This window comes from Echeneis naucrates, chromosome 4 (genome assembly GCF_900963305.1).
Source record: "Echeneis naucrates chromosome 4, fEcheNa1.1, whole genome shotgun sequence".
Taxonomy (NCBI): Eukaryota; Metazoa; Chordata; class Actinopteri; order Carangiformes; family Echeneidae; genus Echeneis; species Echeneis naucrates.
Genome location: NC_042514.1, coordinates 19,816,957 through 19,833,414, shown reverse-complemented (window position 1 = coordinate 19,833,414; position 16,458 = coordinate 19,816,957). Strand labels below are relative to the sequence as shown.

The 16,458-nt window shown below is 38.0% G+C and overlaps 1 protein-coding gene across 3 annotated transcripts in view; it reads right to left on the bottom strand.

The window, feature by feature from the left end:
• Positions 1–259: 259 nt before the first annotated feature.
• Positions 260–16,458, bottom strand: part of csnk1g2b (casein kinase 1, gamma 2b) — a 30,210-nt gene continuing 14,011 nt past the window's right edge. Inside the window, exons 3-12 of one of the 3 annotated variants that reach the window (XM_029499856.1) lie at positions 12,609–12,678; positions 7,585–7,733; positions 7,125–7,359; positions 6,574–6,659; positions 5,424–5,508; positions 5,173–5,321; positions 4,863–4,946; positions 3,477–3,578; positions 2,357–2,463; positions 260–1,564 (exon numbers count right to left, since the gene is read on the bottom strand). In XM_029499856.1, the coding sequence (XP_029355716.1) occupies positions 1,510–1,564; positions 2,357–2,463; positions 3,477–3,578; positions 4,863–4,946; positions 5,173–5,321; positions 5,424–5,508; positions 6,574–6,659; positions 7,125–7,359; positions 7,585–7,733; positions 12,609–12,678 (1,122 nt within the window). In that variant the 3' untranslated portion in view covers positions 260–1,509. The remainder of the gene's footprint in view (positions 1,565–2,356; positions 2,464–3,476; positions 3,579–4,862; positions 4,947–5,172; positions 5,322–5,423; positions 5,509–6,573; positions 6,660–7,124; positions 7,360–7,584; positions 7,734–12,608; positions 12,679–16,458) is intronic. The other 2 variants (XM_029499857.1, XM_029499858.1) reach the window with 2 other exon arrangements.

The window sequence follows — 16,458 nt, the reverse complement described above, 5'->3', positions numbered from 1 at the left end:
CCAGCATGTTGAATTTGTGATCTTTTCAGGCCAGGAAATACAGGTAGTGGTACATTCATTTCACAGATATGATGTACCTTACAAACAGAAAACCTCAATGAGCTGCGTGTCTGCCTTACCCAAACAAAACAGTAGTTCAGATTTCAGTTGTTTTCTGATAGATCTGTGTGTACATGTGCATGCATGCATGTAGCTCAGTCCAGATCTCTCTGAACCGAACCCCACCACTGTACAGATGTACTGATTGTCAGAGCTGAGGAAAAGGAAAAGCAATGTGTAGTTTACTTCTTATAACGTACAATCATACCACATTTTCACTTAGAAATTTCCAGAATTTTTCTCACACACACGCTAAAACAGACAGACAGACACACACACACCCACACACAGTAATCCAGATTAGATAAAATGTCATGGCAGGACACTCACTTGAGCTTTAAACATTTTACTTAGAAAGGCACAAACTATGATTTCCTGGTAAATTATTTTGATGTAAGAAATAAAAATTGACATATCTTTTTTCCATGTAAATCATCAACATTTTTCTGCCATAACTCAGATATAAGCATTGTGAATGACTCTTCCTAAATCAGTTTTTATTAAGTTGTTTTCTTAATTGTTAATTTCAAACCTAAAGTTTTCCACTGTAATTTGCTTTGTTTCCCAAAAGTGCAATAATAATAAGAGAGCTTAATATCTGTTTCTCTCAATCTTCCACAGTACCTGAGGCCAGTGACTGTGCTACAAAGTCCATGTTGACAGACAAAAAGAAAGCCAGAGTGCGGAAAAGAACTGAACTCCAGAACACTACAACATAAAAATGAGTTTTCATTGCAGGGATTTGACTTTGAAAACTCAGGATTCAATTACAAAAAGAAAAAAACAAAACAAAACATAAAAGTCCTCCAATATTTTTTTGATAGGTGAAATGCTTCCTGTGTCTCAGAATTAACATCAGCATAGATCACACTTTCCTCTTAACCTTGATCCCAAAATACACACCAAAAGAAGAAAAAAAATAATAATAATAAAAATAAAAAATAAAAATTACCTAAGGAGCAGATTTCTTTCACTTGAACCACTCGTGTGGCTCCCCTGATCAACAGCTAACTGTTGGAACAATACACGCTCTTTATGGAATCTAGAATACAACAACTGTTTCAAACAGTATCTTTTTTCATATTCACGCCATGGTAATCGAGTTTCATTGTTACAGCTTTTTTTAAACTTTTTCTCAAGCTCCCATTGTAATGCAGGGACGCTATTAAAAGGAATCAGAGTCTGTTGTGTCGTCAGTAAGACTTCAACATTCCTTTAACTCGCCAGTAGCCAGGGAGAACTGAGAACGAGAAGGAGAGAGCACAGGGTAGGGGGTACAGAGTGAAAAGGGATGAGGGGTAGTTGGGAGGGGAAGCTGGAAAGAGATAAGGGGCGGGGGGTCTGTGTAGTTGCTTCCACTTAAAACTTGACAGTGACCACAATGTTTCAAGTTCTCTCCATTCTCTTCTTTCACTTGTGCCTTTGGAGGGCTTTCCTCTTTCTCCTTTTGAAGAAACAACAGCACCTGCAAAGAAACCAAGGAACACTTAATATAACAAAAAAGACAAGCATATATAAGAAGGAAGATATCATACAAATCAAGCGATCTGATTGGTTCATAGGTGTAATTAACAGCTATGATGTCAAACTACTTAAGCAGTAAACATAGAAAGAAAAATAAATGGGCTAGCCAGGAGGTATTCAATCAACATGAGAGTCCTAAAGCCTACATGGAGAAATAGAAAAAAGCTCAAGTGATGAAATAAAAATGTATGCTAGTTTCTTTGTCTGTTGCATAGCAACCACCATAGCATGTGCAGTATGTTCAGGCAGCAAGGAGGATCCTTTTTTTGTATTTATTTATTTATTTATTTTTAAATTGTGTGTAGCTTGTGAAGTTGTGAGCCATTGCTTAAATATATCATGAAAGGTTTTTAAGGAATAATTTAACATGGTAGTTACTGAGTTAACTAGCTGTAGTTAAATTACAGCTCTTCTCCAAACAAGAACTGGTCTGACACATGGTAGTAGGTGCATTTTATTAACTGAAACACAGCCAGTGTAGCTGTTTACCCCTGCGTGTAGTCTTTATGCCAAGCTATCTGCTGTTCCTGGTTCTGACATATATCATTCACTGGTCAAACATTTTAGTGTAGAGCAGTTGGTTGGTCAGATTCATTTCATAAGAATCTTCCACTTGAACCTTTACATTTTATTGCAATTACAGATCTCTAATCTCATTAGCCATTAATATTTTTAAGTGACTAAATCAGAAAGTATAGACTGTTTCCTGTGTATCTGAACAGCACTTTCATACTTGGTTTCGTCAGCCACTTCGACCTCAGTGGGAGCCGTGATGGGAGCATTGGAGTGTCCGGCTGTGGGATCATCAGTGTTCAGCTCACCATTTGTTGAGCTCATCACCTGCATGAACACAAAGGATACCGAACTGCTCACACAAAAAAAGAAACTTCAAGCCACTGATTGCAAAGTGGAGATGATTGGTTATAAAAATACATAACCATGATTATCTTTATCTATCTCAAAAGGACAACAGTGGGACATGTAAATTAGAATGTCCCAATTAAATCAACTAAATAGAAGTTCAAAGTATAACCCACATTTCTCAAGTCTTTTGTGATATAACAGTTAGGTGTATAAATTGACATTGGAAACACTTTATTATGTTTAAATCAATCCTCCTGTTATTTCTGGCCAAGGCCACACATGAGAGGCCATAATCGTGGAGGATAACCATTTTGATAAACAATTTTTTTTTTTTTTTTTGAAAACCCATATTAACTTCAGATAACCTTTGGAAAACACTGATGGAGAGCTATGAATGTGGCTTCAGATAGTAAAAGTAATGATAATAGCAAACAAAACCATTTCAGTTTAATCAATTTTAAGACATAAATATAAAATATTTAAACCTATTCTTTCAGATCTGCAATTCTAAAACCAAACACTGGATGGCATATTTGTGCCACATTTATAATAGGGATTACTCATTTCTGGTGGAACAGAAAAGCCATCTGACATAACTTGCATCAGGATGATAAAGATTATTGCACACTTTACAGTTTCACTCGCTCTTATATATTTTTACAAATGCAAAATCTGATATATGCAAACATTTTTGGTCATTCATTTAGTTCATGTTTTCTAAGACAGATACATGGGGTTGGCTTGGCAGTTGCTGCTGGATGTCATCTTTGCATGGCAGGCTACAACAGATGATTCAAATGACAGCAAACAGAACAGGCAATGAACTGACACACTGGGTTTTGAATAATCTGCAGACATACATAAAGTTGAGAGAGAGCACCCAACGGGGCAGGCAGTGAGAGAGGGGGAGTTGGATACATAAAAAACTATATGGCTTCATGCATTAGCCATCTGAGCAGCAGCAGTCGCAGCAGTAGCAGCAGCAGTACCTGAACAGAACCCCCCAGCCGCTCAGCTGTGAGGTGTGACCCCAGAGTCTCCTTATTGGTCACGGGAGTGGGCTGAGACTCACTTCCTTTGGGCTCAGGCGACTTGATGCAAAGAGCAAAAAGGGTGAAGGCAGTTGTTGGTGAAGTAGTGTGTAGGAAGAGGGTAGAAGGATAGAGTGTAGCCAGGTGAGGGGTTGGGGGTGAGACAATATGGTTAGGGTAAAAGTATGGAGGGAGGAGGGGGGAAAAAAGGAAGGGGAGTGAATTGAGGAAAAAAAAAAAAAGAAGAAACAAAAAATTACAGAAGACATCTCCCAAGCAGAAGCAGGCTTGTTAAGACACACTATGTTAATAGAAGAATAGAGGGAAGCAAAAATTTATGTGAAGCAGAGATCAACGCACTAATAAAGTCATGCAGGAGTAAAGGAAAACAGCATTGATCACTTTGTCTAGCAATGCATATTCAAAATACAACAGAGACAACTATCTATGGCAACAGGCATCTCAAATTAAATGAAGGTTTAGTGTGCCAGAAAGGTAATCCCACTTTACACTAATAGTCCAACAAGCAAAACATATGACTGCATTTATTTCTTTTCTTTGATATGGCCAACTGTTTTAACAAGGACATGAAAGGTTTTTTTCTGTCAATGATCAATTAGCATGTACAGTGTGTGAGATTTGTTGTTACCTACCCGACCAAGATAAATGGAGAGCAGTAAAAGAGGCCAGAGTCCAGAGTAATAAGTCATAAAATATAACTCACTTCTTGTAAGCCTTAAGAGGAAAAAGTGACTCACCAAGATCAGCATGACTTGTATCCTGATTTCTGTCTATCACCATGATTTAATTTATCTTTCATATGATAAAAATCTTGAATCATTAACCTCTTTAAAGTAACAACACAAAGCTCATGATAGCATGCCAGTAAACAAAAAAAAAAAAAAAAAAAAAAAAAAAACAAGGACTACCCTTGGTCACACACTAAGCATATACCTTGTCATTACTGGTATGAATAATGCAATTAGCATTTTCAACTCATGCATGCAATGACTGGAGCTTAGAGTGGCAAGGTATTAAAAAGGTGTTTTATTGAACAGCTGGTACAGCAGCACTGCCAGATGAGAGTATGTTGCTTAATGTACCACTAATGCATACATTTTTTTTGTCTTGTTGTCTGGCAAACACTATGAGAATAATTCCTATTCGATTCTGCTCGTCAGAATTGAATAGCAATAGGCAATGGAACTTCAGCCACTTTCTCCAGGAAGTCACTTAAAAGTAGCCTGGCACAGGAACTTGAATGGCAGGGTTGGTTGGATGGCTGGCTGGTCAGTCAGTCAGTAGGTGTGGTGTGTTGTGTTGTGTTTTAACATTGATAATCACCTGGTTTTTGGTCTGCTGTTGTGCTTTGTCTCTGCTGCTTGGCTGCAAGGGTGTGTCACTGGGGATAGGGCCTATCGGTGTGGGCTGAAACATAAGAAAACTAACTCTCAGAAAAAGGATAAAGGCAAAATAAACTGTGCTCAGTTTCAAGAAATATTTGAATAATAGCGTTTTCAAGAAGAACTTGATCAAATGACAAATGATTACAGTGAGAACTACAGCCGCATTAAACTACAGCTGTGAGAGCCGATATGATCAACCAGAAGTGGGAAAGGAGGCAGAGGACAAGTGGATTCAGTAGGGTACTCACAAGTGATTTGCCGACCCAGTCATATTCGTAGTCAAAGACATAGCCATTCCTATCAAACAGATCAGTGAAGAGCTTTCTCAAGTAATCATAATCAGGCTTCTCAAAGAAGTCCAGCCTCCTCACATAGCGCAGGTAAGTGGCCATCTCTTCTGTAAGAAAAAGACATATTGTCGATGAGAACAAGCTTGAATTTGAATTAGGAAGAAATTCAGACACAAAGTGAACAAAGCAAACTGGCTGGTTCCACTGACCAGGGAAGCTTTCGCAAAGCACTTCAATTGGTGTTGCTCGTTTGGTGTCCCCAATTTTCTGATATCTCTCCTTCAAAGTGTCAGCCTAGATGGAGAAGAAGTTGTAAGACAAAGATATATACACATTTCACCCAAATTCTCTGCATACAAATGCATAAGCTGCAGGTTGTGTAACACAAACCAAACATCACCCGTATGCCTCTACCAAGACTTCCTCCCACATAGCAAATGCTACAAATGAGCTGTCTTGTCTATTCCATGTGAATCTTTGATATTGATACCTTTAAAATAGGCCCGGCAACTCTTCTGCAGTGTAAGATGTTTTGCAGCAAACAAGGAGGGCCTTTTTCTTCAGGAGTGTTGATTGGCTACAAGCCATGTGTATGAATCTGATCAAGACCCACTTTGAATATCATTGTTTGGTCTTAGTGTACGGAAAATTATGACAAATACATAAGCTACGATATAAGCCGTCCTTACAGTGTGTCTACTGTGTGTCTTCCAATTCGGATTGCTGGCATTTGACAGTTAATTATGCTTTGCATTGCGTAGGATGTTATCTAAAGCGAGTGTGTACTTTTGCAATGGTGTTCAAAACTGAAGTCTGTGGGTTTGGGGTAGCTACAAGTACCTGTCGTTCTCATGCACACAACCATCAGGAAGTTAGGAAACACATATCATGGGCTGTCATAAACAAGTGAGATCATGTTTGTTCTGTATTACAAAATAACAACAACAAATGGTTGTTAGTTGGCATGTGGCTATGCTGTAAGTGGGATAACAACATTCCACTACAATATAACCACTACATTACAAAAACACAATTTGATTTATTTCCAGTCAGACAACAGTATAAGAAAGGAGAAGAACCGAGGCTACGCTTTGTCTCTTGTCCTGTTATTTCTAGGTGACACTTGAATATTGTGTATCATCATCATAAATGGTATCTGGCTTGTAGAGTCGAGTGTAGACTAGTGAATATTTTCTGACTTTTTCGACGTTGGGGGTGCCTCTTTGTCTTTCAGACAAAAAGCGCAAGAACAGGTACATCACTATGCAGAGCATGAAGAGAATTACAGCATTCTCACGTAAATCAGTGTGTGCCATCATGGGAACAACATAGATAAACAAAAACAATTCACAACAGTACCTTTAGGCCCTGCCATGGGAGACTACCTCGGAGGAAGTACATGAACATGTGACCCAGCGCTTCCAAATCATCCCTTCTGCTTTGCTCTAAAATGAACAGAATAAGATGGGGAATTAAGTCACCTGCAAAATACAAATTCGTTTTATAACCAACTAGCAAGGACCACAGGCAGCTGGGCATAGAAATGCAGCAAAATGCTGAGGTTAAAAATGAACCATGTACAGTGAAAGCACACAATTAAGCCTGAGAGTAGAAGTGGTCAGGCCTAGACCATGAAGAACACATACTACAGGAGTGCATTCCAACCAAACACTCCACCTACTGATTAGCAGATACTTTCAAGTCAAAGGGGGAAAAAGTATTAGTTCAAACATCTGCTGAGGTAATTTGCATGATTTTTGATAGACATAACAAAATTTGACGAAAGCCTAAAATGGCACAAGCCCTCTTAAGCTTGTGCATTTGTTTCCAAGGAAGTGATGTGTTTGTAGAGAGAAGAGGACACCTTGTTTGTCTATGCAAATTTAAAGGGCTTCCTTTAACTTTCTCACCTTTTCCCAGGTGTGTGTTAATGCTCATATAGCGGGCTGTCCCAGTCAGACTCTTGTGCTCCCTGTAGGGGATGTGTTTTTTGGTCTCGGGGTCTATATACTCTTTGGCCAGACCAAAGTCAATGATATGGATGGTGTGCTGCCTCTTGCTTCCTGGTCGCCCAACCAGGAAGTTCTCTGGCTTTACATCTCTGTATATCAGACTCTTGGTGTGGACATATTCCATCCGCGTTATCTAGATGAGCAATAAACAGATCAAGGTTAGCCTGGGAAATTCAATCACTCTGGCATCCAACAATATGGGACAAAAAGACCATTTAAGCGAATATGATAGATTAATTCCATGAATTCTTCTAGTTAAGTATATTTTGGTGACTTCAAACTGAAAAGGCTGCTAAGACCGCAAAAATAGCTGGGAAACATGTCAACTATGATAAGCTCACCCTCATCAAGGCCTTACCAGCTGTATGGCTATCATGAGGACGGTCTTGAGGGAAAAGGTGCGGTCACAGAGGTCAAACAGGTCCTCTAGACTGGGTCCAAGCAGCTCCAGCACCATGGCGTTGTATTTCCCACAAGGACCAAAGTAGTAGACCTGAGGGATTCCCTCTGAAGAGACACAGACAAAAATACCATTAGGGGACTAGTAAAATCCACATACAATCATAGATATGATTCTTCTGCATCAACCTTTCATCACATGAACCATACCAAGAACAATTCTGTAATTAATTTAAAACTAAGTATTCAAAGACAGTAAAATGCCATTGTGATATCTGATGTTTCCACCTAAGAATTATATGAAAAATTTCTCAATTCAATTGCTTAACTGAATCAGCAACATATAGTGTTGAGATGAACTGCTCACTCTGCAGGAGATATGTGAAATGTGTGTGGATATGTGTGGTTGTGTACACAATTTCTGAAGAACAAAAGTGGACCAACCTGGTCCTCAGAAAAACAGGTGACAAATTAAAATGAAAAAGAGTATGGCTTTTCACCCACTTCTTAGGCTGCTCTGTGCCTTTGTGCAAAAGAAAGATTGAAACATACCTATTCATTATACCTGCTGGAAACAGTATTTACGAACTGCAACCAAACGCACACGAGGATATGCCAATGTGCGTGTACACCAAATAATATATTCCTTCATTCATTTCATCAAGTGGAAAGCCTAGTACTTCTGGCCTAGAATCTTCCGCAGATGCAGCGTGGTGACTACAAAGGCCGTAGCATACCAATATATTATATATGCATAAAAATAGCAGAGCTTGAATGGTGTGCACCATTTTTGAATGAATAAATAAATAAATAAATAAACAAATAATAATGCTACAAGCACAAAACTGATAATCATTTTTCAACCTTTTTCCTTAGACCTCCCCCATTCAAATCTTTGGTGGTAATAGATATTTCTGCTACATTTATAATAGGGATTACTCCATGAGGGGGGGTTACACCTTGGACAGGTTGCCAGCCCATCACAGGGCGAACACACAATGACAGACAGAGACCAACAACCACTCACACCAATTAATGTAGACATGCATGTCTTTGGACGGTGGGAGGAAACCCACACATGCACGGGGAGAACATGCAAACTCCACACAGAAAGGCCCCAGGCCCAGAAACTGAATCAGTGACCTTCCTGCTGTGGGGCAGAAGCGCTAACCACCATGCTGCCTGGTATTGGGTACGTTTGTCCAAAAATGCAATCATACCAAGTCTTATCACTAGTCTATGAGTATTTGTAACAGATAATTTCAGACACCATCACTCCATCACCAGAGTAAATCCAAAAGTTTGTCATGTGGACCTGATCAATATACATTTACCCACTACAAAATAGACACAGAAAGATGGATATTCACATGTCTGGAATAGAAGTTGCTAACAATAGCTATGAAACAAAGATTTTGGAGATTTTTTTTTTTTAAGCTGTCACTAACAACAACAACAACAACAAAAGAAAAAACCCAAACTAAACATTGTTTCCAAAAGTTAAAGCACAAGCAAACCACTTCAGTAGATTGATTGTCTATATTAGTCTCTGTAAGTATAGACATTTGCAATATTAGCCATTATGTAAAGCAATGTCAAAAAATGAAACTCATAACAGGGTTCTGCATTGTATTAAATGTTCTGATTTCACTGCAAGCCATAGCGGGAGGCTGGCATTACTGATAATTTGAGACAATCTAGCCTATTGTATCTGCAGGCAGGCCTTCTTTTGCTACATAGTATAAGAGAGAAGGTTGAATCAAAGCAGCTAAAGATATTGTCGCTCCACACAGTGAATGGCCAATAGAGATGGTCTGAAAGAAGAGGAGAGGGAATGTGTATAAAAGATTTAGATTATAGGATGGAGTGCTCTAAGAGGAGGAGAACTGGCTTCCATTAGGCCCAGTGCTCTGGAGATGTTCTCACAAACCTGAAATTTGATCAGTGCTCAGGTTTGCTCAGACTAAGCCCAGAGCAACGAATGCAACATACCTCAGAAGCACAACAATCCTATAAGACAAGATGCTTGTCAGGAAAAATTCTGCAATACTTTGGTCTAACTTAATTGATTACCAACTCTACCAAACACTTAGCTTTTAACCTCGTTGCAGGTGTCTGATGTGACTTCTGATTCCGCAAATTCCAATTGATCTATGCATTATGTATTCATGACTGCATGTGCTAATACGGGAAGATATAGCTAAGTTGAATTTCCCTGGGCCACAGGGAAGTATTCCCAACAGCTGGAATGTGTTCAGCACAAGAGCATTAACATTGTAGATAAGCTCCTCCTGTGTGCTTGCACTGAGCACTGAGTAGTCCGGGTCATGTAATATTGGAGGCTCCTGGGTTATACAGAACTAACAGAGTCACATGTCCCATTTAGTCAAGTTGACAACATAAGTAGATTTAATGTACCACCTTGATTCCCCCCATATTAGACAGTACAATGAGCTTTCATGTCATCATCATCATGTAGTGGCTGCTGGCAATTCATCAGTTGGAGACTATGCCTCTCTGCTTAGTAACCTGACCAAATCCCTTGCAAATTATTTAGTTTTTAAGACACAGAAGAAGTGCTTTGTTAAAAATTTAATTTTAACTCATTTGAAAAACTGTGAGCATACACAGTGAGAATGACACGTTGTTAATTTTGTTCTTCGATGTATACATTTTGACCTGCTGTTTCATCAAAGATAAAGAGGCCTTTAACGGCCTGATAAGAGACAAAATAATAATAATAGTTTAAAAAAATAAATAAATCATCCTTCACACATGCATCAGCATGCATTATAGAGATTAACTCTCATTTCAAACAAACCAAATTAAAAACAAACTGAAAATGCGTAAAGAAAAAACAAAAACAAAGAAGCCACACCCTGGCCTATAAACAATCAATCTTAGTGAGTTAAACTGCACAGTGAGTCAGGGAGGGAGAGGATACTGTGGCTAAGGAAGCTATCCAAGTAGACACGCCATTGCAGCCCTTCTGCCAGTAGAGCTGTCTATAAATAGTACTGGAGGACTGCCCTAATGCCCCATCTCCTTATCAACAGAGGAGGGCTTTTGCGCTGACACAAGTAGCCAAGAAGTTTTCATGTGTCACTAAATTGGACCATAACAGACAGATAGAGGAGGGTCACTGCAACAAGATTACCATGAGACTTCCAATAGTTAAAGAATAACAATCTATATGGTATAATATATAGAACAAACTTGAGTGTACTTCTGAAGATACCCATAGATATATTTAATATTCAGGGTTTCAAATCTATGTTATACATTATCTATCTACCCAAGCTTCACTTTATGTAATTACATTTAAAGTGGGACTTACTGACTGGATTTACTTGTTATAAAAAGTAGTAAAAGTGCATAATGCTCTTTTCAGTAGCAGTGCTGTTTGCATAATAATCTTTATTAATGATGTGCAAGTAAGCTTGCATATTTGCACACATGCATCTATTTGCACCTATACCCACGAGCACAAACTTGACATCTGATCCTTTCCAAACAGTGAGGCAGCCAGGAAGTGCTGAGACACAAATCAAGTCCTCCCAACCATCTGACTCTGCCACCTCCCTCATGCTCTGTAACTAGCAGACCAGCCAGACCACATCAAAGAGTTGCTGCCCCGGAGCCAGAGCTATGTAGCATACTACATTAACATGCTTTGAGCTGTAGATGGTTTAAGAAAAGAGCACAGCACCCATTGGCTTCCACAGGTACTGAACACATAAAAAAGTATAGGCGTTTACAACATTCTATAAATATTCTAACTCTGGAAAAAAAAAAAAAAAACTTGTGCTAACCTCATGACAGGGGGTATAAACAGTTATACTCAAACAGAATGGCAAATGTGATTGAACAAATGCACAGCAACTACATTTAATTCCAGGCAGAAGCATTCATTTCATTCCAATAGACCTGGCAATACCAAATGGTAAAGTGAGGTCTGAGCACAGACCCGCTGACTGTTGTGTTCGGACCCATGATAATTCCAATATTAATTAAAAAATAAATAAATCATTCCTTCTTGTTTTTTTTTCTCTGACGGTTGTGGCTACGGACTGCATGCGCAGCTAATCTAATTAATACGACAGCAGTGTCATCAATAGCCAAATCGATTGTTTACCTTTCAGCACCAAAGCATAGCGGAAGAGAGGAGAAGAGAGAAAATGAGAAAAGTAGATGGTGAAAACCGAACTTTTAGAGATGAAAGGATGGCCCAATATACGTTCATTCTGCCAGCAGCCAGTTATTATCCTTTGTGTCTCATAGGTGGTGACACTGTTGCATTAGTGCTAATGTGAAGCATGACTATCAGACCAAACGCGGATCGTTCAAAGAAACGTACCCTAAAGACGCACTTTATTTTATTCAAAAGATTCTGAATGTTTTACATTACTTGTAAATTTAGGATATTCAAATCTGTGTTTTCACTTTTAGTTATTTTATTCAGAAAAAATTCAGTCAGTAAAGACAACTACAGTAATGTTTTCCAATCAAGTGCCATGCAAGTTCAGACTTATCGGTATGTTCAAAGTATATCACTTTGAAAACACTTGAAATTTGATGATAAATAAGATAGCAAAGTACATACGTGAATGATTTTATTTACATCAGAGTACACTATGAGTGACATAAGACTCGGACCTTGGCTGGGAGGAAATTTTAGTAGCTGGACCTCTTTGAATTTTCATTGAATACCCCTGCAATATACATTTGTGAAAAGGAGCATTCACTTCATGTAATCCTTAATGTATACAAATTAATTCATCCAAGGTGGATGCAATCGGATTGGCATAAAATTAAAGAAGCCATTATTATTTGAGAACGAGCAAATGGTAAGACATGGTGACACATTTGGAATAAAAAGACTACTTTGGCATCAAGAAATTTTTATATATCCAGTCTGAATGCATTTATCCAACTAGGGATGGACATGATCATGTAACATTCTATACCAGACATTTCTCTTACCTGAATTTCCCAACTGTTTGTAAAATCTATACTCCAAGTGGAGCTGTGGTGCCCTGGACTTTATAGGTTCCTGAAAGAGAATGGCAAAAAAATAAACAAGTGTTAAATATTACATTCCACACAATGCTTTCTATTTTGTATTTGAAATAGAATGCAAAGAATAAAACTGCTTGTTCTCAGTCACAATATATGCAGCTTTCATGCACTCAGTATACAGTTCAAGCTAACATATGCAATTGTTTTTATTCATTGGTCGCTGTATTGTCAGCACATCCAGTAGCATATCACAGTAATGCATACTAAAATAATCAATTAAGAATTTAACACCATTTGGACCTAAAATAAAGCAGAAAACAAATGACTCATTTGGCTCAACTATGCCTGGTATTGGAAACCGCTGTCCATGAAGAAACATGCTGTGGTGTATTTGTTAGAAAAAAGTTCATTTGAAGTAACACACTGAGGGATAACTTACAGACTCATTACAACAACACAACATTGATAAACTGTATTAATCAAAATCAAAATTAAAAAAGGTGCATCAATGACTATTCAGGGTCTTATCTTTGGGTAAGAAAGCAGTCTTTAATGAAACTTAAATATCACCAAGACTACAAATTATTAACTTGCAATTAACTTGCTATTACAGTGTTTTCCTTATTTAAATGCCAAATAGACCCTTGATTAATCTCAGGTCAAAATAGTGGAACGTGAGGGGATAAAGAGCAGTTCAAGCTGGCAAACAGTAGGCTTTAGTGATGGCACAGTTGATTATCAACCCACCAGGACATATGGTTCATTATATGGCTAGCTTCAGCATTACAACCTAAAATGTAATCTGATTACCACTCCCCAACCCCACATGATGACAATGGCATTAAAGACAAACATGGAAAGAACACACACCCAATTTAATTCCTTAATCTTCAATTACTCTTCCATAGGTTTTGCAAAAGGGCTTCTCCACAATGACAACATGCAGCCTCCTTTTTTTTTTTCCAGACCACTAACTCATAGTGGCTTTACATTAGTAAAATGTTATGAAATAGCTAAAGCTGGGATTAAATCTGATGCAAGTCAGTAAATGTACACACAAGTGATATTGCAGTTAAGTAAAGCAGTAACACACAGGGTTTCTCAGAATTGAGAACGTTTTGCTTTGTCATTGAAAATGAAAGACTGAGCTTTGTAAATTTGAAGAAACATAGTCTGTGGTCAATTAGAAAAGATTTGGTCCTCCATTTTCCAATTTTTAAATAAAAGCAGATAGAACAATAAACTGAACATGTAGAATATAATGAGCAGATAGTAGTCATATTTTTCTTTAATTTCAGCCTGCCAAGACAGCTAAGCTCCCACACAGACTCCATTAGGTCTTCATCAGGATGATTTAGTCTTGTAGTGCCCCACTATTAGAGTGCCTATAAAAATTGGCACAAATCAGATGTTTTCCCCCTTTTATTGCTTTCATACAATTGTAATTGGAAATATTTCATCCTCCAAAAATCGTAATGATTAATCAATTACATTTTATTCAAGGAGGTAAATTTAACTTCTTCGTTAGTTGAGTGATGCATAGAATTAGGAGGGCAATAAATTGATTTTATCAACTAATTTGAATTTGTAGTTCAGGGAGCTTTTGAATGAAAATCAATTTCCATTGCCAATGCTAGCCTTGGGCTCCTAGTTCAGAGTAAGCTGAGCTTGTGAGTCACATGTGCAGTGATGCACAGTTGAGGACGCCATCTTGGACAGCTACGTGGGCAATTCCACTTGAGCAACAATCAAGATTCTTGTTAATTAAAAAAAAAAAAACAAAAAAAAAAAAACCACACAAAATAATCTGAACTTGGCACATAAACTCCAAGGGGACATTTAGTTCAAATCCCAGAAGGAGGAATAATTTTTGTTTGTTTTCAAGAAGGAAAAAGAAAATAGAACCAAGTTTGGTATTTTTAAGCCATGTCGACCAGTTATACATAAAATCTACACAGAAAATGTATGATGCAGTCCTTTTGTGTAAAAGTATATTTCACTGGTATAATAATATAATTACAATTTATAGAAATAATCAATCTAATATAGGTTTTGACTGGAGTTATAACATGATTAAGCCCTGAAGAACTCTGTAATGATCATTAACTTGTTGCACTGTATGCATAAGCCCTTTATGCAATCACTGGTAAGACTAAGGAACTTCAATGAAAGCTGAGAGCAGATTGTTTCAGTTCATTGTTTCACTGGAGGTGTTTAAATGTGTCAACAGATGATCAAGAGAAAGCAACTGACAATTTTAAGTGCCAAAGCAAAGGTTTAAATATTGACATTTTTTCCTTTTCAACAAAATTGTACATATTAAAATTATATTTTGGCCTTGTTATTATGGACAAAATGATTTCCATAGGATTAACCCAAGGAACAACCAAAACTAATAAATAAAAATCTGAAAAGAATGATGGGGCCTAATGAATACACATATAACTTAGCAAGAACTTGCCTTGAAAGTCAAACTGAAGAATGACTGGTATTACTTTCAAAAGTGTAAAAGTGTATTATTGTTTCTCCACAAAACAACAGTAAAGCAGATACGTGTTGCCAGGGTCATACATGATATCAATGTGGAAAAAAGAACTAAACAAACATACAACAAAACAGTCTTACAAATAACTAGTGACCTCACATACATAGTTTTATTATTATTTATTTTATTTTATTTTTTTAAGAAAAAAATATTTTAGCATCACTGACAACAACAGGGACTGCCAGAGAACCAAGAAGTTGTTGTGGATAAGAGGTAGAATTTGGGAGTAGAAGAGAAGTCAGTAGGAGGATATGTGGTTTGGTCTAAGAGTGGAGAACTGCTGTAGCATCATTCACCACCTCCTCACTGGACACGAAGCACATCTCACACAGAGAAATATTAACTATATAAATAATGTGTCAAAGCAGATGGTACCGACCCACGGGACCCTTTAAAACAGCTTACAATAGGAAACAGAGGCTTATGGCAGCTTTACGTACTTAAGAGTCAACCCTATTCCCAGCAGATGGGCTAAGCTATGGCTGTGTAAATGACCAGGGCCAAGCTGCAAATGTCTGATGTAACTTCTTTGCATTTAGCAAGGATTTTTCTCAGCTCCTGCACTTATCAGATATTTTTTGATCTGCTAGGAACTGACATGTTCAGAATAAAAGACTCCCGTGAAATAGTGGAACCACCCCGCAGAGGTTGCATGCTACAAGGATATATAGTATTTAGAGTTAGTCATCAAACCCTATGTCCATGCTGTCCTGATGGAGCCATGTCTCAGCAAAGCTGAGGGTTACTCATTAAAAAAACCTTCATGGATGAGGCGCACTGCGATCTCATAAACATTATTATTCAGTTACCTGATGCTCTACAGAGTAATAACTGGCAGCCATATCAGAGAGACTACAACAAACCTCCACCAGCATTGAAAAAACACACACAAAAAAAAAAAAATCACAATATCTTAAAAAAAAAATAGCAATTACATATTTTCCCTAAATTGCAAGGGTTGGCCTACCAGTATGCTAACTGAGTTGGCATACTGACTCGACTTGAGGGAAAGTTGTGGTCAGCCTCCATCGTGTCACACAGAGAGCAGCTTTTAGTTAAGTGTCCAAATTTACATCCAGGACAGCTGACCTATAGGCCAGAAGGGCCCTTTCTTGTCTGACCTGTTGCTACAGTAACCTCTCCACCTCAGTCCTGCATTGATTTTCTGCACATTGTGATTTAGGGCAGCGATCCCCAACCTTTTTTGCCCCACGGAGTGGTTTAATGTCAGACAATATTTCCACGGACTGGCCTTTAAGGTGTGGTGGA